The 22,997-nt window shown below is 41.6% G+C and overlaps 1 protein-coding gene across 6 annotated transcripts in view; it reads right to left on the minus strand.

Moving 5' to 3' along the window:
* Positions 1–22,186, minus strand: part of CYP2R1 (cytochrome P450 family 2 subfamily R member 1) — a 31,916-nt gene extending 9,730 nt beyond the window's left edge. Inside the window, exons 1-5 of one of the 6 annotated variants that reach the window (XM_070383991.1) lie at positions 21,807–21,944; positions 20,761–20,940; positions 13,684–13,825; positions 2,737–3,369; positions 818–1,147 (exon numbers count right to left, since the gene is read on the minus strand). In XM_070383991.1, coding sequence (XP_070240092.1) covers positions 818–1,147; positions 2,737–3,369; positions 13,684–13,825; positions 20,761–20,826 — 1,171 coding nt within the window. In that variant the 5' untranslated portion in view covers positions 20,827–20,940; positions 21,807–21,944. Of the gene's footprint in view, positions 1–817; positions 1,148–2,736; positions 3,370–13,683; positions 13,826–20,760; positions 20,941–21,404; positions 21,761–21,806 lie in introns of those variants that run through there. The other 5 variants (XM_070383992.1, XM_005910875.2, XM_070383994.1 and 2 more) reach the window with 5 other exon arrangements.
* Positions 22,187–22,997: the final 811 nt, after the last annotated feature.

The following is a 22,997-nucleotide window of genomic DNA, read 5'->3' on the forward strand; positions in this document are numbered from 1 at the left end:
TGATGGACACAGAGGCCTGGTGTGCTGTGGTCCATGGGGTCGCAAAGAGTTGGACATGACTGAGCGACTGAACTGAGAGGAAGTTATGTTTATTAAAGGATTTTCTTAAGCTCCAAAGAATAGAAATGGGCCCTAGCATTTCAGTTCCCAGGGCCCATTTTTTACCTTCTTTTGTCAGGTCATGTACTTTTGTAAGCTCATTAGTTCCAGTCTCTGCTTCCTTTGCAACGGAGCCTGAGATATGCCATGAAAGATCTAAGGTGTAACACTTAGTTCTATTGACCCGGGAGAAGTTCATTTCATTTCAAATGACTGTATGTGTACCCTTCCCCAATGAAAAGATTTCTCCAAGCCATCTTCCATGGGTCTTGTGATCTATGTACTTTTTCTCAGGAGATGCAATATTTTTGGAAATAAGGTATAATCATTAAAAATCAGGAGAGCTAGATTCCAGTTTCACTTTAAATTATGATGCCATTCCTGTCCCTGGGTCTCAGTTTCTCAAGGTGCCTGTTACTGACTTCCAGCTCTACAAATTTTTGATTACAAGTCAAAATTCACAAGCAAGAGATTTTCAATAAAAGCCAGAGCTTCTCATCAGTTACTTTCTAGCTGCTAAATTATGCCTTGTTTATTTTGAGTAGAAACAGGTGTTAATGACATCTAATTAAACCATTCTCTCCTGTAAGAGTCAATGCTGTTTTCAGAGTTGGGATATTAATTCTGCAACAAAATGCTTCAGATTAAGATGTTACACATAATGAATCATCACTATACTTTGTTCTAAAGTTAAGCCCCTGTGAAAAAGCTCTCTTACCTAGGGAAAAGGGAATCAAAGCTTCCTTCTTGGCAAAATGTCCACTGCTGTCCAGAAATCGCTCTGGATAGAATATTTCTGGGTCTCTCCAATACTTTTCATCAAAGTGTACAGAATAAAGATTTGTGATTACTGTTGTGCCTTTAGGAATGGAATAACCACGTACAACTGCATCCTCAGAGGTTGCATGGAAAATCCCCAATGGCACTATGTTACAGAACCTTAAAACTTCATGCAAAACTGCCTCGGTATAAGGCATTTTGCACTTTTCATCCCAAGAAGGCTTCCCACTGGGTCCTATAATCAAGTCAATCTCTTTCTGAACTTGTCCTGTAAGAGAAAAAGTGTTCCCATTATTATGCAATTCTTAGAATTATATCTAAAGTAAACTCTCTTTAGGATTAAACAAAAGATAACCAGCCAACATGCCATGGGTACATTCAGATTCAGATTTTTCGTTATCTGGGAGTTCTACTTAAATACATGCCACATATCTTATACAACCAGTACCTGAGACTCCAAGTAACTGTGCTGTGAAACACACGTAGGTAATAAAAATTAAACACATCTAGAATTAGAACAACATTACTCTCATCAAGGAAAAGAATGAAGCATTAGAAACTTCAATTAAAAAAAAACCAGGGATGGTAATGTTCATTGCAGCACTATTCAAAATAGCTAAGACATGGAAATAACCCAAATATCCATCAACAGATAAATGGAAAAAGTTGTGAGAGAGATATATATATATACACACACACATACACATACAATGGAATATTACTCAGTGAATAAAAGGAACATATTTGAGTCTGTTCTAATGAGGTGGATGAACCTAGAGCCTATTATACAGAGTGAGGTAAGTCTGAAAGAGAAAAACAAATATTGTATATTAATGCATATATTTGGAATCTAGAAAGATGTTTCTGATGAACCTATGTGCAGGGCAGCAATGGGGACTCAGGGGCTTCCCTGGGGCTCAGACAGTAAAGAATCTGCCCACAAGGCAGGAGACCTGGGTTTGATCCCTGGGTTGGCAAGATCCCCTGGAGAAGGGAATGGCTACCCACTCCAGTATTCTGGCCTGGTCAATTCCATTGACAGAGGAGCCTAGTGGGCTATATACAGTCCATGGAGTCACAAAGAGTTGGGCACAACTGAGTGACTTTCACTTTCAATGGAAACACAGACATGGAAAACAGACTTGTGGGCACAGGGTTGGGGGTAAGGAAAGGGTGGGACAAATGGAGAGTAGTATGGAAACATATAGACTACCACATGTAAAGAGTCAGTGGGAATTCAAATCTGGGCTCTGTAACAACCTAGAGAGGTGGGCTGGGGTGGGAGGTTAGGAGGGAGGTTCAAGAAGCAGGGGACATATGTATACCTATGGTTGATTCATGTTGATGTATGGCAGAAACCAATACAATATTGTAAAACAATCATCCTTCAATTAAAAATAAATAATAATTTTAAAAAAGCCAGGGTTGGGACTTTCCTGGCAGTTCAGCTATAAAGACTACATGTTTCCACTGCAGAGGGCATGGGTTCAATCCTTGGTTGGGGAACTAAGATTCTGGATGTTGCGTGGTGTAACCAAAATCAAACCAAAACAAACAAACAAACAAACAAAAATTCCCAAAAAACTAAGGTTCAGGTTCTGGCTTAGAACTAGAAGGAAGTGGGCAAATCAGTCACTTAGCCTTTTCCCTCATTTATAATACAGGTATTGTAAGATTTATATCTGAGGTTTTTACATGAATTAACAGTTTTTAAAACCTTATAGCTATTCAGTACTTCACTTTTTGGATAGCATAGCAGGAGTTCCTAACTGAAATGCTTTGTATACAGCCAAAGACTGTAAAACATGTGTGAGCCCTAAATGTAAGCACAGACCTTAAGATGATGAGAATCCTCACCTTGAATGTTAGGATAAAGGGCCATGAAAAGAACTGCCCACCGCAGCACATTAGTTGTAGTTTCAGTTCCAGCAATGATGAGTTCACCCACAGAGAAAATTAGGTTTTCTTTGGAGAAAGTAGATGATGGGTCATTTTTACTTCTTTCCATCTCATCTAAATAAGCATCAACAAAATGCTGAGGTAACTGAGGTTTTCTGTTGATGGAAGCTTTTTCAATAAGCCTAGACAGAAAGTCATAGACCACGGCTGCATTTCTAAACAGTTGTTGATGTTTTCCAAAAGGTAAGATGCCAATCCATGGAAAGGCATTATAGAGGAAGACTGTGGCGCTGGCAGCTAGTTCCACATTTTCACTAAATAACTCAATCATGTGCTGAAAATCAGTGTCTTCATAAGTGAATCGTTCTCCAAAAATGACTAGATTGGTTATGTTTGAAACAGCATTTGTTACTAATTGTTTTAAGTCAAAAGGGCTACCATTGTATGTTTCAACAGCATCAATGAAAAATTTGGTTTCTTCTAAGATTTTAGATTCAAAAGATTTCTGGCCATATCCAAAACAGCGAAAGCTATTTACAGCTAATTTTCTGTGATCAACCCATCCTCGGCCATATCTGGAATTCAGTAAGCCTAAAAAAAATAAAATAAAAGGGATGGTTAGTAATTTTTCTCCCAATTATCTTTTTATAAAACTATTAAAAAATTTTATTAGTCCTACATCCCTGTATCTAACAGTTAAAAATGCTATGGTGGCAGAGTGGGGTTGGGGAAGATGGTTATTCATTCTTCTTCAAATTTTCTATAAAACTAAAACTAGACCCAGCAGTCAAGCCCGATTCTTTACTCCTCAGTAGCCATGGAATACTATAAACCGATACACTTATCTATACTTCCCTGAGGACAGGCAGAAAAGACCTATAATCTCCATCACAAGAAACTGAACTATGTTGTGTAATTGAACCTGGGTGAAGTAAGCATGGATGACTTTATTATTGAACTTCTACTACAAGCCTATTTTACAAAAGACAAATGACTGTGTGTTCTGTTGGCAACTTTTTATTCTGGACTAAACACATACTTGAAAAATCATCTTTCTAGAATTAGAAATTTTCTGCTTTGAGAGACTAGATTTTAGAATGCAAATTACTCCCATGAAAGGCATATGTAACATGATAATATAACTGGCAGAGGCAAGGATGGCCTGAATGAGGTAGTGGAAATACTCAACCCAAAAGGAGGTGCTAAGGACTGAATGTGCTGCCAGTTCCCAGTGTGATGGTATCAGGTGGTGGGGCCTTTGGGAAGTAATTAGGTCATGAGCCCTCATGAATGAGTTTGTTGTTGTTTATTTGCTAAGTCATGTCAGACTCTTTTTGACCCCATGGACTGTAGCCTGCCAGGCTTCACTGCCCATGGGATTTTCCCAGCAAGAATATGGGAGTGGGTAATTTCCTTCTCCAGGGGGTCTTCCTGACTGAGGGATCGAACTGGTGTCTCCTGCACTGGCAGGCAGATTCTTTACCACTGTGCCTCCAGGGAAGCCATATTAGGTCATGAGCCCTCATGAATGAGCTCAGTGCCCTTATAAGAAGGGATGTGGGTGGAGATGATGGCCCTTGGTTTTTTGAGGATACAGGAGAAGACAGCAGTCTACAGTCTATAGGAAGCAGGCTCTTTCTAGACACTGTTCTGCTAGCACCTTGATCTTGAACTTCCTAGCCTCCAGATCTGTGACAATAAATGTTTATTGTTTAAGCCACTCATCCTCTATGTATTTTTGTTATAGCAGCCCAAACTAAAAAGACAAACATGAAACTCAAACTTCTAATATTACTTGCCTTAAAATTTCAGAGTCTCCACAGAACACTCTGCTGTTCTATGTACTATGGAATATCTTCCCTTTAAATCAACTATCAAGAAAAAAAATATCCTCGGCACATATATTTATGTAACATGTAGTTCACTTGGAATTTCATTTATAATTGGCACATAGGTCTACCTATCATGAAAAACGTCATGTTCTCTAGTCTACCTGAGGTGCCTATATAATTCACATTTCAACAACTTTTGTGCAACAGCTGTTGCACAAAATTTGGAACTTAGACATTGGATGAGATGGCTGGATGGCATCACCGACTCAATGGACATGAGTCTGAGTAAACTCCGGGAGTTGGTGATGGACAGGGAGGCCTGGCGTGCTGAGATTCATGGGGTTGCAAAGAGTCGGACACAACTGAGCGACTGGACTGAACTGAACTGATGATAAAGTTAACCATACATAAGAGGGTCTTTAAGGCTGTGCAACAATCTTATATTCCATACTCTCTTTTCTTCCCCATACTCCCAGATGACTATTCACTCAACATGAATGTATTTCTGGAGCTAAAGTGCCAGGGATATATATATCAGTAAAAAAAGAAGCAAAGATGGCTCTTTCTCATGGACCTTACATACTACCGAGAAGAGTCAAACAAATTCTTTAGCAAGGTAAGAGACGTAAGAGTGGTCAGGAAAACACTCAGTGAGAAGGTGACATAAGTAAAGGCATAGAGGATGGAAGTGAGTCAGGCAGATATCCAAGGAAAGATCACTGCAGGTAGAGAACTAGTGCACAGGCACTGAGATGACAGCAAGCCCAAGGGAAATGTATGCATATAGGATACATGTTTGTAACATATGCATATAATTACATATAAGACGGTACACAGGAACCTGATTATAAGCCTACACTGGCCAATCTGTATGCCTAGGCATGGGCCAAACCCACCAAAAAGGGGCCACTTTTTCCTATTCAAACAGTGGGTTTATGGTGGATCTGATCTCCCAGTTCTGAGTATATAGAGTTTAGTGTACATGTATCTTAATATCACACATCTAGGGAATTCCCTGGTGGTTCAGTGGTTAGTGGTTAGTTCAGTGTTCAATTTGATCCACACTTTCACTGTCGTTTGCCTGTGTTCAATCCCTTGTTAGGAACTAAGATGCTACAAGTTACACACTGTGGCCACAACAACAACAAAACTCCACATCTAATTTTCTGTTTTTTCTCTTATTATTTCCTTGAAAATCTTAAGGTGAATACTTATTATTTCTTCATGATAAAAATAGTCTAAACTATAAATTTATAGTTTCAAAAAACAGTTCAGTTCAGTCGCTCAGTCCTGTCTGACTCTTTGCGACTCCATGAACTGCTGCATGCCAGGCCTCCCTGTCCATCACCAACTCCCAGAGCTTACTCAAACTCATGTCCATCAAGTCAGTGATGCCATCCAACCATCTCATCCTCTGTCATCCCCTTCTCCCCCTGCCTTCAATCTTTCCCATAATCAGGGTCTTTCCAAATGAGTCAGTTCTTCCCATCAGGTGGCCAAAGTATTGGAGTTTCAGCTTCAGCATCAGTCCTTCCAATAAAGAATCTGGACTGATTTCCTTTAGGATTAACTGGTTTGATCTCCTTGCAGTCAAAGGGACTCTCAAGAGTCTTCTCTAACCCCACAGTTCAAAAGCATCAATTCTTCAGTGCTCAGCTTTCTTTACGGTCCAACTCTCACATCCATACATGACTACTGGAAAAACCATAGCTTTGACTAGATGGACCTTTGTTGGCAAAGTGATGTCTTTGCTTTTTAACATGCTGTCTAGATTGGTCGTAGTTTTTCTTCCAAGGAGCAAGTGTCTTTTAATTTTATGGCTACAGTCACCATCTGCAGTGATTTTGGAGCCCAAACTATAAACTCTCTTTGTTTGCACTGTTTCCCCATCTATTTGCCATAAAGTCATGGGATTGGATGCCATGATCTTAGTTTTCTGAATGTTGAGTTCACTCTCCTCTTCCACTTTCATTAAGAGGCTCTTTAGTTCTTCTTTGCTTTCTGCCATAAGGATGGTGTCATCTGCATATCTGAGGTTACTGATACTTCTCCTGGCAATCTTGATTCCAGCTTGTGCTTCATCCAGCTCAGCGTTACACGTGATGTACTCTGCATATAAGTTAAATAAGCAGGGTGACAATATACAGTCTGTTGTTCCGTGTCCAGTTCTAACTGTTGCGTCTCGACCTGCATACAGATTGCTCAGGAGGCAGGTCAGGTGGTCTGGTATTCCCATCTCTTGAAGAATTTTCCACAGTTTGTTGTGATCCACACAGTCAAAGGCTTTGGCATAGTCAATAAAGCAGAAATAGATTATTTTTCTGGAACTCTCTTGCTTTTTCGATGATCCAATGGATGTTGGCAATTTGATCTCTGGTTCCTCTGCCTTTTCTAAACCCAGCTTGAACATCTGGAAGTTTATGGTTCACGTACTGCTGAAGCCTGGCTTGGAGAATTTTGAGCATTACTTTGCTAGCATGTGAGATGACTGTAATTGTGTGGTAGTTTGAACATTCTTTGGCATTGCCTTTCTTTGGGATTGGAAATTCTTTAGGATTACACTCTTTCCAGGGGTGTAAAATAGCACAGTAGAAGGGTGTGTGCTCATCTTCTCCTGCGAGAACTCCAAAACTACAACTCACTGCTGAACAACCGTCGACTGGAGAATGTTGGATCCCACCAAAAAAAGATACCCCATGTCCAAGGGCAAAGGAGAAGCCCCAGCAAGAGGGTAGGAGGGGTGAAATCGTGTTTAGAATCAAACCCCTTATGCACCAGAGACACTCAGAGGGCTCAAACACACCTTGTGCACACCAGGATCCAGAGATGCTACAGAGACTGAGACTGAGCCAGAGCTGTGTATGAGTGTCTCCTGCGAAGGTACGGGCCAGCAGTGGCCAGCCACAGGGGCAGGAGCTCTGGGTGCAGTAGACCTGGGTATGAATGGCATAAGCCCTCTTGGAGGAGGTCACCATTAACCCCACCATAGTGCCTCCAGAACTTACACAGGACTGGGGAAACAGACTCTTGGCAGGCACAAACAGAACCTTGTATGCACCAGGACCCAGGAGAAAGGAGCAGTGGCCCCACAAGAGACTGGCCCAGACTTGCCTGGGAGTGTCCAGGAGTCTCTGGTGGAGGCTTGGGTTGACTGTGGCCTGCTTAAGGGTCAGGGGCACTGAATGCAGAAGTGCATGGGACCTTTTGAAGGAGGTTGCCATTATCTTCATTACCTCCACCATAGTTTGGCCTCAGGTCAAACAACAGGGAGGAAACACAGCTCTACCCATCAACAGAAAACTGGATTAAAGATTTACTGAGCATGGCCCTGCCCATCAAAACAAGACCCAGACTCCCCCTCAGTCAGTCTCTCCCATCAAGAAGCTTCCATAAGCCTCTGATCCTTATCCATCAGAGGGCAGATAGAATGAAAACCACAATCACAGAAAATTAACCAAACTGATCACATGGACCCCAGCCTTGTCTAACTCAATGACTATGAGCCATGCCATGTAGGGCCACCCAAACGGGTGGGTCATGGTGGAGAGTTCTGACAAACCAAGGTCCACTGGAAAATGGAATGGCAAACCACTTCAGCATTCTTCTTGCCTTGAGAACCCCATGAACAGCATGAAAAGGCAAAAGGATAGGACACTAAAAGATGAACTCCCCAGGTGTGCAGGTGCCCAATATGCTACGGGAGATCAATTCAGTTCAGTCGCTCAGTCGTATCTGACTCTTTGCGACCCCATGGACTACAGCAGGCCAGGCCTCCCTGTCCATCACCAACTCCCAGAGTTTATCTAAACTCATGTCCCTTGAGTTGGTGATGCCATCCAACCATCTCATCCTCTGTCATCCCCTTCTCCTCCTGCCTTCAATCTTTCCCAGCATTAGGGTCCTTTCAAATGAGTCAGCGCTTCCCATCAGGTGGCCAAAGTACTGGAGTTTCAGTTTCAGAATCAGTCCTTCCAATGAATACTCAGGACTGATCTCCTTTAGAAAGGACTGGCTGGATATCCTTGCAGTCTAAGGAACTCTCAAGAGTCTTCACCATCACCACAGTTCAAAAACATCAATTCTTCGGTGCTCAGCTTCCTTTATAGTCCACCTGTCACATCCATACATGACTACTGGAAAAACCATAGCCTTGACTAGATGGACCTTTGTTGGCAAAGTAATATCTCTGCTTTTTAATATGCTGACTAGATTGGTCACAATTTTCCTGCCAAGGAGTAAGCGTCTTTTAATTTCATGGCTGTAAACACCATTCTGGAGTGGTTTTGGAGCCCAAAACAATAAAGTCTGCCACTGTTTCCCCATCTATTTGCCTTGAAGTGATGGGACCAGATGCTGTGAACTTAGTTTCTGAATGTTGAGCTTTAAGCCAACTTTTTCATTCTCCTCTTTCACTTTCATCAAGAGGCTCTTTAGTCCTTTGCTTTCTGCCATAAGGGTGGTGTCACCTGTGTATCTGAGGTTATTGGTATTTCTCCTGGCATTCTTGATTCCAGCTTGTGCTTCCTCCAACCCAGCATTTCTCATGATGTACTCTGCATATAAGTTAAATAAGCAGGGTGACAGTATACAGCCTTGACGCACTCCTTTTCCTATTTGGAACCAGTCTGTTGTTCCATGTCCAGTTCTGTTGCTTCCTGACCTGCATACAGATTTCTCAAGAGGCAGGTTAGGTGGTCTGGTATTTCCATCTCTCTCAGAATTTTCCACAGTTTATTGTGATCCACACAGTCAAAGGCTTTGGCATAGTCAATAAAGCAGAAATAGATGTTTTTCTTGAACTCTCTTGCTTTTTCAATCATCCAGCATATATTGACAATTTGATCTCTGGTTCCTCTGCCTTTTCTAAAACCAGCTTGAATCTGAAAACTCACAGTTCACATATTGTTAAAGTCTGGCTTGGAGAATTTTGAGCATTACTTTACTAGCATGTGAGATGAGCGCAATTGTGTGGTAGTTTGAGCATTCTTTGGCTTTGCCTTTCTTTGGGATTGGAATGAAAACTGACTTTTTCCATTCCTGTGGCCACTGCTGACTTTTCCAAATTTGCTGGTATATTGACTGCAGCATTTTCACAGCATCATCTTTTAGGATTCTAAATAGCTCAACTGGAATTCCATCACCTCCACTGGTTCCTAGTGATGCTTCCTAAGGCCCACTTGTCTTCACATTCCAGGATGTCTGGCTCTAGGTGAGTGATCACACCATCGTGGTTATCTGGGACATGAATATCTTTTTTGTATAGTTCTTCTGTGTATTCTTGCCACCTCTTCTTAATATCTTCTACTTCTGTTAGGTCCATACCATTTCTGTCCTTTATTGTGCCCATCTTCGCATGAAACGTTCCCTTGGTGTCTCTAATTTTCTTGAAGAGATCTCTAGTCTTTCCCATTTTATTGTTTTCCTCTGTTTTTCCCCACTGGTCACTGAGGAAGGCTTTCTTTTCTCTCCTTGCTATTCTTTGAAACTCTGCATTCAAATAGGTATATCTTTCCATTTCTCCTTTGCTTTTCATGTCTCTTCTTTTCACAGCTATTTGTAAGTCCTCCTCAGACAACCATTTTGCCTTTTTGCATTTCTTTTTCTTGGGGATGGTCTTGATCCCTGTCTCCTGTACTATGTCACAAGCTCCATCCATAGTTCATCAGGCACTCTATCAGATCTAATCCCTTGAATCTATTTCTTACTTCCACTGTATAATCGTAAGGGATTTGATTTAGGTCATACTTGAATGTGTTAGTGGAGAAATAACTCCAGAAAGAATGAAGAGACGGAGCCAAAGCAAAACAACACCCATTTGTGGATGTGACTGGTGATGGAAGTAAAGTCCAATGCTGTAAAGAGCAATATTGCATAGGAACCTGGAATGTTAGGTCCATGAATCAAGGCAAACTGGAATTGGTCAAACAGGATATGGTAAGAGTTAACATCGACATTTTACGAATCAATGAACTAAAATAGACTGGAATGGGTGAATTTAACTCAGATAACCATTATATCTACTACTGTGGGCAAGAATCCCCTAGAACAATGGAGTAGCCATCACAGTCATCAAAAGAGTCTGAAATGCAGTACTTGGATGCAATCTCAAAAATGACAGAATGATTTCTGTTCATTTCCAAGGCAAACCATTCAATATCACAGCAATCCAAGTCTATGCCCCAACCAGTAATGCTGAAGAAGCTGAAGTTGAACGGTTCTATGAAGACCTACAAGACCTTCTAGAACTAACACCCCAAAAAAGTTGTCCTTTTCATTATAGGGCACTGGAATGCAAAAGTAGGAAATCAAGAAACACCTGGAATAACAGGTAAATTTGGCTTTGGAGTACAAAATGAAGCAGGTCAAAGGCTAACAGAGTTTTGCCAAGAGAACGCACTGTCGTGGCAAACACCCTCTTCCAACAACACAGGAAAAAACTACACATGGACAGATGGTCAAAACCGAAATTAGACTGATTATATTCTTTGCAGCCAAAGATGGAGAAGCTCTATATAGTCAGCAAAAAACAAGACCAGGAGCTGACTGTGGCTCAGATCATGAACTCCTTATTGCCAAATTCAGACTTAAATTGAAGAAAGTAGGGAAAATCACTAGACCATTCAGGTACGACCTAAATCAAATCCCTTATGATTATACAGTGGAAGTGAGAAATAGATTTAAGGGATGAGATCTGATAGACAGAGTGCCTGCAGAACTATGGACAGAGGTTCGTGACGCTGTACAGGAGGCAGGGATCAAGACCATCCCTAAGAAAAAGAAATGCAAAAAAGTAAAATGGCTGTCTGAGGAGGCCTTACAAATAACTGTGAAAAGACAAGAAGCTAAAGACAAAAGAGAAAAGGAAAGATATACCCATTTGAATGCAGAGTTTCAAAGAATAGCAAGGAGAGATAAGAAAGCCTTCCTCAGTGATCAGTGGAAAGAAATAGAGGAAAACAATAGAATGGGAAAGACTAGAGATCTCTTCAAGAAAATTAGAGACACCAAGGGAACGTTTCATGCAAAGATAGGCACAATAAAGTACAGAAATGGTATGGACCTAACAGAAGCAGAAGATATTAAGAAGAGGTGGCAAGAATACACAGAAGAACTGTACAAAAAAGATATTCATTACTCAGATAACCATGATGGTGTGATCACTCACCTAGAGCCAGACATCCTAGAATGCAAAGGCAAGTGGGCCTTAGAAAGCATCACTAGGAACTAGTGGAGGTGATGGAATTCCAGTTGAGCTATTTAGAATCCTAAAAGACAATGCTGTGAAAGTGCTGCAGTCAGTATGCCAGCAAATTTGGAAAACTCAGCAGTGGCCACACAACTGGAAAAGGTCAGCTTTTATTCCAATCCAATTCTAATGGAATGTTTTTCATTCCAACTAAAGGCGATGCCAAAAAACATATATTTTATCCTAAATATTATTCTGATCATATCATTCATTTTCATAATTTCCTAAAAGGTCTTCTGTTATACTTGTGGTATAATTTCTTTTTTGGTCTAATTATTACTTAGAAGAGTATTTAAGAAGTTGGAGATTTGCTTTTTAGTTATACTATTGCTTTCAAGGTTCATCATACCCTGGCCTGATAATTCAGCCTTTTAAGTTGGTATTTTCTTTGCACAAGTTGATTGGCTTTGCAATTTAATAGTTACTTTTTATCTTCTTCATTTTAAATCTATGTATATTTTAGTCTATGTAACCAAGCTATTGCATTTTTCTTGGAAATGAAGTGTGAAGCTCTTGTTAAATTGGAAAATTTTGAAGTTCATAAAAACTCATACTATTAACTATGAAAACGGATGTATAGACATCAACATTCTATGTTAGTCTTCTGTTGCTTTCTTCTCATCCATTAACTTTCAGCCTTTCTCTCTTGTTGAATATATAATCATCTGATACTGATCAAGACTAAACCATAGAGAATACTAGTCCTTCACACATACCGTACAGTTCTTCATTTACATATCATATTAATTAGTAGTTAAGAAAGGCTGTTTCAGGGTTTATAAACTTAGAAGTAAAATGATCATAAAATGTCACCAAGCACTCAAGACTAGCTTAAAACATACTTCTGATTCCAGTATGTGTGCACACATATGTATACTTGTTTCACAAAACCTGCTTGTGCTAATTCTTTAAAACATCATTTACAGTATTTATTAGAACTAGATTACAAGAGAAGAATTAGCATGTAAAATATGAGTGTAATACAGCCTAAAAGTCCTCAAATGTTAGGTTCTAAAACTTAAATTAACTAATTAATGCTTTCCTATTAATCAGTATGAATTTCTGTCCACAATCTTCAGGCACTCTGTCTACCAGATTTAATCCCTTTAATCTATTCATCACCTCCACTATATAATCATAAGGAATTTGATATAGGTCATACCTCAATGTCTTAGCAGTTTTCCCTATTTTCTTCAATTTAAGCCTGACTACTTTTTTTCCAGTAGTCAGGTATAGATGTGAGAGTTGGGCCACAAAGAAGGCTGAGCACGGAAGAACTGATGCTTTCAAATTGTGGTGCTGGGCAAGACTCTCTGAGAGTCCCTTGGAGAGCAAGGAGATCAAACCAGTCAATCCTAAAGGAAATCAACTCCAAATATTCATTGGAAAGACTGACGCCAGGTTGAAGCTCCAATACTTTGGTCACCTGATGTGAAGAGCTGATTCACTGGAAAAGACCCTGATTCTGGGAAAGACTGAAGGCAAAAGGAGAAGGGGGCAGCAGAGGATGAGGTGGTTATGGTTAGATAGCATCACACATTCAACAGACATGAATTTTCACAAACTCCAGGAAATAATGGAGGACAGAGGAGCCTGGCGTGCTGCAGTCCATGGGGTTGCAGAGTCAGACATGACTTGTAACAGAACGGTATAAATTAATCAGTACAACAGAAACCAATCTCTACTATGTGATTGTTGTTGTTCAGTCCCTAAGTCTGTTGTTGTAAGTAAGTTGTTCAGTCACTACTATGTAATAAATTTACATAAAATAAGAACTGCGATTTATAATAGTTTAGTAAATCACTAGATAGGTGAAAACAAACATACCTCCCATTTTTGTCATCTTCATGAATAAAGGAAGACATGGTCTGTCTGCAAAAATTTCACTTTGATGAACAAGGCATTCCTTTACTACATCATAGCCATTTAGAACCACAGCTGATATACCTCCAAGATCCAAACTGAAGATCTTTGAGAAGAAAAGAAAAACATTTAAATGGAAAAATATATTGAGAAATATAACCAGAGAAATCTACATGTACTAAGTCCAGCTCTCTCAGTATTTATTATTTCTTGAAAATACTGGCATTTATTACCAAGTTGACTGTTTAGAGTGCCTATCAAGCACAATGATTTCATTACACATTCAATGACTGAAGACATAATCTTGTAAATGCTGTAATGCAAACAGTACCAGATTGAGGAGGTCTGGGTTATACTTTAAGCTTTGCCATTAAACAGATATAGGTCACTGGATAGAACCCTTAATGTTTTTGGGCTTCGGGGCTGCTATAGAAAATCAGAAATACTTGAGTTATATGCGCTTTTAAAATTCATTCCAACTCAAAACAGTCAATGATCTCTCAGAACCTCTGTTTATTTCCAAGAAAAATTGAGGAGGTGACTCCATCTATATATCATTTATTATTCTAGGTTTAGGTAGGGGAGGGGATTGTCAAAGGCCCAAGAGACTTGAAACTGAAGACAACTTTTGTTGGGGCCTGGGATATGTAATCCCAAAATATGCCTCAATGGCACATTAATTATTTTGAATTAAAAGTTAATGAAGAAATGGCCAACACAAAAAGGATACTCTAGGGAGTTCGCTTGTGGCCTACTGGTTAGGACTTGGAACTGCCATTGCTGTGGCCTGGGTGTGATCCCTGGCAGGGAACTAAGATCCTGCAAGCCAAAATAAAAATAAATAAAAATGAGGGACACCTCTCTCTTTTTATCTCCCTGAAAGTAGGAAATAAATCTCTCATGTGAAAGGTGCACTCTCTGCATATGGAGGTTGTTGTGTTGGTGTTAGTTGCTCAGTCATGTCCCAGCTCTTTATGGCCCCACAGACTGTAGCCCACCAGGCTCCTTTGTCCATGGAATTCTCCAGGCAAGAATACTGGAGTGGGTTGCCATTTTCTTCTCCAGGGATCTTCCCGACCCAGGGATTGAACCTGGGTCTCCTGCACTGCAGGCAGATTCTTTACCACCTGAGCCACCAGGGAAGCCCTCAGTTCAGTTCAGTTCAGTCGCTCAGTCGTGTCTGACTCTTTGTGACCCCACAAATCACAGCACGCCAGGCCTCCCTATCCATCACCAACTCCCGGAGTTCACTCAGACTCACGTCCATTGAGTCAGTGATGCCACCCAGCCATCTCATCCTCTGTCATCCCCTTCTCCTCCTGCCCCCAATTCCCCCAAGCATCAGAGTCTTTTCCAATGAGTCAACTCTTCGCATGAGGTGGCCAAAGTACTGGAGTTTCAGCTTTAGCATCATTCCTTCCAAAGAAATCTCAGGGTTGATCTCCTTCAGAATGGACTGGTTGGATCTCCTTGCAGTCCAAGGGACTCTCAAGAGTCTTCTCCAACACCACACTTCAAAAGCATCAATTCTTCGGCACTCAGCCTTCTTCACAGTCCAACTCTCACATCCATACATGACCACAGGAAAAACCATAGACTAGACAAACCTTTCTTGGCAAAGTAATGTCTCTGCTTTTGAATATGCTATCTAGGTTGGTCATAACTTTCCTTCCAAGGAGTAAGCATCTTTTAATTTCATGGCTGCAGTCACCATCTGCAGTGATTTTGGAGCCCCCAAAAATAAAGTTTGACACTGTTTCCACTGTTTCCCCATCTATTTCCCATGAAGTGATGGGACCAGATGCCATGATCTTCGTTTTCTCAATGTGGAGCTTTAAGCCAACTTTTTCACCCTCCACTTTCACTTTCATCGCCCTAGGACTCCTTATTGCCGATTACCAAAGACAGGGAATTTGGGGCTGAGAAGCCTTTTTTAAACAAATCTTGTTATTTCTTTAATTTACTGCCCAATCACAAGACCTGTTTAGATTCTTCACTAATTGGGCACCCAAAACCAAAGTTTTTCTTGTCCTGTCAATTCTTTGCAAATTTATTGGTTCTTTATCTAAAAAATATAAAATCTGCCTGCTTTCGTCATTTCCTCCATCCCATTTCTACGAGACCTCCATGCGCATGAATTCTAATGTGTTTCTTTCTCTCCTGTTACTCTGTCTTGTGTCAATTCTATTCTTAGTCCAGCCATAAGAACTCAAGAGGGGCAGAGGGGAAAATTTCCCCTTCCTCAACAAAACATACTGAAACTCACTGGTTTATTTATTTAGGCCCCTGAATGCCATGAAGTTAACAGAGGGCCCTAAGGGTATCTGACCTTGGAGTATAGGCATTTGCCACTTTGGTATAGGTGGCTGCCTCTGAGCTAAAAGATGGAATATCCATCCTGTTCCTTGTTGTAGTTTCTCACATGCTTCACTACAGGTTCCCTTAAAATGTCATACCTCCGGTACTCTATTCTAGTTAGCCCCACATAGGGGCCTAATCCAGTGAAGGAACAGTGCTACCTTATCAGTGAGATGCAATGATTGCTTAACCTCATCCTCTCAGGCACTGGCTGAGAACTTAAAAAAAAAAAAAAAAATTTGGCCATATAGCCCTGTTCATCGCTGTGTACAGGGCTCTTTGCTGCAGCATCCAGGCTTTCTCCTGTTGCAGTAGTTATCCTGCAGTATCTTAGTTCCCCAACCAGGGATCAAACCCATGTCCCCTGCATTGGAAAGCGGATTCTCAATCCCTGGACCACCATGGAAGTCCCTAGCTGAAGGTTTTTGAGTGCCAAAAATACTGAGTCAAGCCTCATCTTTGTGCAAACAGGCAGAATGGATTTTGGCCATGATTCACACAATTTTGGGGGGGTGGGATGGAGGCTTAGCAGAGAACTGAAGTTCAACAGAAGTATTTACAGAAGAAAAAGTGATAAAGACCTCCAAGTAGCAACAGAATCAACAAACTGAGCAAAAGAGTTTTTGGCACAAGGATGTACCCTGCTAACGGAGCAGAAGGTACACCCGGAACTTTGGGGAAGAGTCGTGGACTGACTGCCATAAGCAATGGTATGTCAATAGCGGCAGTGTGAGAGTTTCAGTACAAAGGAAGTGATTATCAGCTGAGCAAAGGAGGGGCTCTTTTCAGTTTGCAAAGCAGTAAGGGGATGGTCTTAAAGTCTTTTCCCAGAAGCATAATTTTAAGTAAATACAAAGAAAAAATCCTTCTCCTGTGTGCCTCCTCAACTTTCAGCACTCAATACTTACAACACCAGATGTGTGATTTTCCATATATCACGTAATTCTGGGACACCAGGTAGATGTCCTAAACTATATTCAGGTCCCAAACTGCCCATGGTGTTTGTTGTTTTGGATTTTTTTTTTTCTTTTAGCCACACTATACAGCATGCTGGATCATAGTTCCCTGATTACAGATTGAATCTGCACCCTCTGCAGAGGAAGTACAGATTCTTCACCCCTGGACAGCCAGGGAAGTCCTGAGCTGGCCATGTTGACTCCATTTTTCACCCAAGCCCCACATCACTTCTCAGCCGTCATGATGTTTCAACTTAACAATACAGACAAAATATGACAGTTTTTTACCAGTTTCATCACTAATCTTTCATTTAGTGTAATCTTCATCACTCTAATCTTTCATTTCTCCTCTATATGATCTCAATTGCCTCTTGTCTCTTTACAGGTGACTCTCAACATGGCATATTTCTGCTTCAAGGCCTTAGTACTTGTTCCCTTGGCCTGGAATGTTCTTCCCCTAGATATTCCCATAGCCTGCTACTTCACTTCCTTGCAGTATTTTCTCAGATGCCTTTTTTGCAGTGAGGCCTGCTCTAACCCATTAAAATTTCACCCCCTAGTATTCTTCATCTTCCTTACCCTAATTTAGTTATTTTATACTTTATACTCTAACATGTTATATACTTACTGTGTTTACATTGTTCCTATCCTGCTCACTGCCTCCCTTCCATCACTATAATATAAACCACACAAGAGCAGGGATTTCCACTTGTTTTGTTCATTGCTAAATCTCCACAATTAGGATAGTACATAGCATATGCTAACAACTGATAAATATATGTTGAATTAAAGAAAAGTGGTGGAGAAACACATTTAAGCATATTTTACAACACTATAGACTAAGTGCTAATAACAGGAATGTAAAAAGTCCTTTGATAAAAACTGGTAATTGCCATATACTTTTCAATATTTGCTTGGGCTGTATTCTCATTTGGAATGCCCCCCTTGACTGCCATACTGTCCAAACCACCAAGTCTTTAGGGACCAACCACCATGAAGCCTTTCTTGGTGCATTCTCTTTTTCCCTTGAACCACCACAGCACATGCTTAAAAGCTCCCATGGCACTTAATTTAATACTACCAAAGGTGGCGCTAATGGAAAAGAACTTGCCTGCCAATGCAGGAGACACAGGTTCACTCCCTGGGTCAGGAAGATCCCCTGGAGTAGGAAATGGCAACCCACTCCAGTATTTTTCCCTGGTAAATGCCATGGACAGAGGAGTCTGGTGGGTTACAATGGGTTACAGACAAAGAGTCAGACACAACTGAAGCAACATAGCACTGGCACAAAAAACCAGAAGCATTATATGAATGCTTATCTTCTGCTTGTTGGCTAAATTATAAACTCTTTTGATTCAGTGATTTCATCCCTTTCATCTTCGAACACTCCATAAAATCTCATTCAATGCCTTGCATAAATCTCAATAAATGCTTACTGTATAAATAAATTATAGGTTGTCAACTCCACTTGCCTCAAAGTAATTACTTTATTATCCTTATGTGCATTACCTGAAAATAATCTGTTAAAACCCCTCATACTAGTTTTGCTAGCTAGGGAATGCTTCTGAAATCTGGGTTAAGATTAGTCACTGCAGAAGCTTACACATTCAGGATGGATCTCTAAGGTAATGTTAAGTCTCAGTGTGGTACACTTCTATATAAGAATGTCTTTAAAATGACTGTATAAGACTTGAAGACTGGCTGTCTTCCTTTCAAGAATTACGAAGGAGAATTGAATTCACAGACTTCATAAAAGTAGTTGTCACTTGAAGTGATTGTCACTTCTCATAAGCAATTTTAAAGTCCATGACTTTCTCTGAGCACACATCTCCAGATCATCATGAAACATAGTAGAAAAATAAGTTCTATTTATAAGACATATAAACTTTCCACAACCTTCTAGAAGTATAGAAGATAATAGTTTCCTTCCGCTTCCAAGAAAAGTATAGTACATTAAAAACTCAAACCAACTCTGAGACTTTGTCATAATTGGAAAATATCTCTAAGACAACGAGAGACCTGTAGGGGTGTTTCACAACTAAGATAAAGAACAATCAGATTAAAGGGTTAATACTTCAGGTGGTTTTCAACTTAAGTCTAAAATAGACTTATTCAAACAATGTCTACTCTTCAATGCATACATCCTTTCAATTTCTGCATTTTCTTCTCCCTCCACTCTTGGATATAATAACACAGTTAGTCCTATTTGATTTTACCACCTTCAGTAAAAAGACCACTTTGTAAAGATCCAAAGTGGAAATGAAAGTTGCTCAGTTGTGTCCGACTCTTTGCAACCCCATGGACAATACTGTCCATGGAATCCTTCAGGCCAGAATATTGCAGTGGGTAGCCTTTCCCTTCTCCAGGAGATCTTCCCAACCCAGGGATCGAACCCAGGTCTCCCACGTTGCAGGCAGATTCTTTACCTGTTGAGTCACAAGGGAAGCCCAAGAACACTGGATTGGGTAGCCTATCCCTTCTCCAGGGGATCTTCCTGACCCAGGAATCGAACCGAGGTCTCCTGCATTGCAGGCGGATTCTTTACCAACTAAGCGATCAGGAAAGCCTGTAAAGATCCATGGCTGCCTTAAATAGTTGTACTAGCAAAAAAACTGGTAATTCGTGCCACAAATCCATTAAACCAGAGCTACCTATCCCAAGATGACAATCTTCCAACACATTCATATATTCTATTGTTTATCATCAGATGGGATAGGGGTTCCCCAGAAAGAAAGAACCAGGAATGGCTTTCTTAAGAGAAGTCATTTTCTGCCTAAGCCATCTGGGGATCTAAGCCTGAGTACGATACTTGCCCTTGTACAAGGTCTCAGTAATTAATCTTAAGGGAATAAAAGAACAAATGATTTATCATGCAAAACAAGTAACAATAGCAAAGATAATGCATCAGCTGTAAAAAAAATCCCAGTTCTCTTTAAATGGTAAACATTAGCCTGAAGTGTTCAACCACCACATCAACTAGAACCTAAGAAATGTTGACCTTTTTTGAAAGAGGACTCAACCTCTGGTCTTGTGCTTTCACATCTTCTGATTTCTCTGTAATACTGATGATACTTCATACCAACACACCAGAAATCAAATACATTTGATGAAAACCATGCAAATACACTCACGAACTGGAGGATGGAAAATAAAATCTAAGAATTATATATATTTGCTTTAAGTCCAGCCTTCCTATAGTGATAGAGACCATTAGTGAACTGCAGAAACTTCGAATAATTCTTGTAAAAACTGGTTTAAATATGAATGTAACCCCAAACCTGAATGCCACAACTGCCCAACAGTCCTGTTTTTTCACAACACACACAATTTGTGGTTGATCATTAATGCTTCTCTCTCACTGGACTGTAACTACCTAAAATCAGGCTGTGACTGCTGTCAACTACTTCCAATTGGGACTTGCCATCTACCTCTACATCAAGTGCTGTTGCACCTGCTGACCTTCAATATGCCCTGAAGGCAGTCAGGATGGAGACCAGGAAGGAGGCACTCCATTCCAAAAAACTGGCAGAACAGGTCTTCAGATAGGTTGCTATTTTCAGGAGCTGAATTTATGAACCCAATTCTAACATCTCTTCATTTCTAGAAAAGCACTCAATTCATTCGTGGTGACATCCTCTCCTCACAACTACTAAAACCTTCTGCAAAAATATGTGCCCAGATTACATGAACAACCCCTTCACCAAAGTCACATAAATATCGGCCTTACCCCGTTGCCTCTGGAACAGCTTCTCACAGCTATCTGAGGTGCTGTCTCCCAGGCTGCAGTCCTCATTTTGCCCCCAAATAAAATTTAACTCCCAACTCTCACATCAGGCATTTTTTTATGTTGACACTGCCTTCTTCACCTCTTCATCACAGAACCTATCAGAGTCTGGCTAGTAGCTTCCTATAAAGGAAAGGATTTAAAACAAATCAACTGAGCTGGGTCAAGGCGTTTTCTGGAAACTTCTGCCTCCTCCACGTTAGAACACTCTTCCCAAGGCAAGCTAGGACTCTGGCCTTTCTCTTGCTTTTGGCAGCTGTGCAGCAACCCTACAAGTCACTCAGCAGGTCTGCGCCAAAATTTCCCCCGCCGAAAAAAAGTACTAGAAGACCTGCCCTGGAGAGGTCACACTGCAAGGGAGGCTCCGTGTTTGCTGCGAGGGCGCTATCTCCAGGTAGACAGCACAGCAGTGGGACACCGCACTGATTTCACTCATTAATTCATTCGCTCTTTCACAGTCCTTCACCTGCGCTCCTCCTCACAGCAGACGCCTAGACCAGCGGTTCTCAAATGCAAATACCCAACGACCTCCTATTAACCATTAACTCAACCCTGAAAATCCCCAGAAGCCGTAAGGGGACGCTAACCTACGCGCGCAGCGTGAGGTTCCGTGAACCCGAGAAGCCGGGCGCGTGGAACGAACGTTGAAGTCGGCGCCTGTGACGCCCGACGGGGCGTCCGGCGCGGGTCCAGGGTCCCACTGCACATGCGCGGGAGCGGCACCTCTTCGCCCTCGCGGGCGGGAGAATCCCGCCCAGATTCCGCGGGCGTCGGTGTGGGCGGGGCTCACGGATGGGCAGGGCTCTCCTTTCCCCAGCCCCCGGCAGTGGCGCCGCCTGAGGACCTTGTCCCTTGGCACAGGAAGCGGGCTTGCTCCCACGCTGCGCGCACACGGAGCAGGGTCCCGACAACTGGCAACCACGAGCATCGGACTCCCACCCCCATCCCCTACCCCGGGGAGGAAGGCGCGGGCCCTCCGTCGGCTGTACCTCGCCGTACACCTGGCTCTGTTTTTTCATGTAGACATGGGGGAGTTCGGCCGAGGCGGCCAGTGAGTAGATGTTGCCGATAAATGGCAGCCCCGACGGTCCCGGGGGGAAGCCCGACGGCCGTCTCTGCTTCAGCAGCTGGCGGACCCCCAGGGCGAAGAGAAGCAGGAAGAAGACCCCGCCGAGGGCTGCCGCGAACGCCTCGGCGCTGTGAGGCTCCCACATGGCCTGGGGCGGGGGCTGCAAACCCGCGCTGCCCTAGGACCCGGGGAGAGCTCCAACCCCACCGCATCCTATTGGTCCATTACCCCCGAGGTCCCGCCCCATTTCTATGGCCATTGGCTGGCTGAGCGTAGGGCCCTCGGGTTTGTTACTGCTGGCTTTGTTCTGGTATGGGAGGGTGTGCGGCCCTTTTGATTTATGCGCGGCTCACTGGAGCAGGCGGGTCCAACGTCCCTGGCAGCCAGCCCTTTCTGTGGCTATCCTTTTAAGAACCAGGTCTGCTTGTATCTGACCAGACAACTGGAGATTATCAACGCTGTTGTCTTTAGCAGAAGCTGATACTCTTCAGAATTTCTATTAAAGAATTGACCTATCAATATAAAAAGAAAGTAATCTCACGATTTGGCCTTTTTTAATTTATCCTTTTGTCCTTACGTTATAAGGTGTTTTTACATGTGATTCCCTTATGAATTGTAGTTACATGATATTTAGGCAACCTGAGTGAATTACATATGTTTTCACAGCTTTCTGATCATCCCCAACTGGTTACTATTTGGCCGTCACAGAAGGCTGTCTGGTCTACAGTTGTCCAGGGATAGTGCTTACTGTTCAAACTTTTTGCTTCCAGGTACCTAAAATTAAGCAACTGATTAACTACTTGGAAAATTCTGTTTGCTATTTCTGCTTCTATTCCTGTTTTGTATTGGGAGTTCCTTGCAACACAGGACTTGCTGGCCACGAGACACTTGTAACAGCTGCCCTTTGTGACTGAGCAGTAGCAGGAATGTTATGGTCCTTGTTAGCTTAAGGCTTATTCATACTGCAGATATTATTTAAGTATCTTCCATGTAGTAGTATGCAAAGCAATGGAGATGATATGTGAAAAGAAAACCACTACCCTCCTAGAACTTACATTCTTGTGAAAGGGAAAAGTAGTAAACACATTAGTAAAGTAATTGTAGATAATAA

The sequence above is a fragment of the Bos mutus genome, chromosome 15 (assembly GCF_027580195.1).
Source record: "Bos mutus isolate GX-2022 chromosome 15, NWIPB_WYAK_1.1, whole genome shotgun sequence".
NCBI lineage: Eukaryota > Metazoa > Chordata > Mammalia > Artiodactyla > Bovidae > Bos > Bos mutus.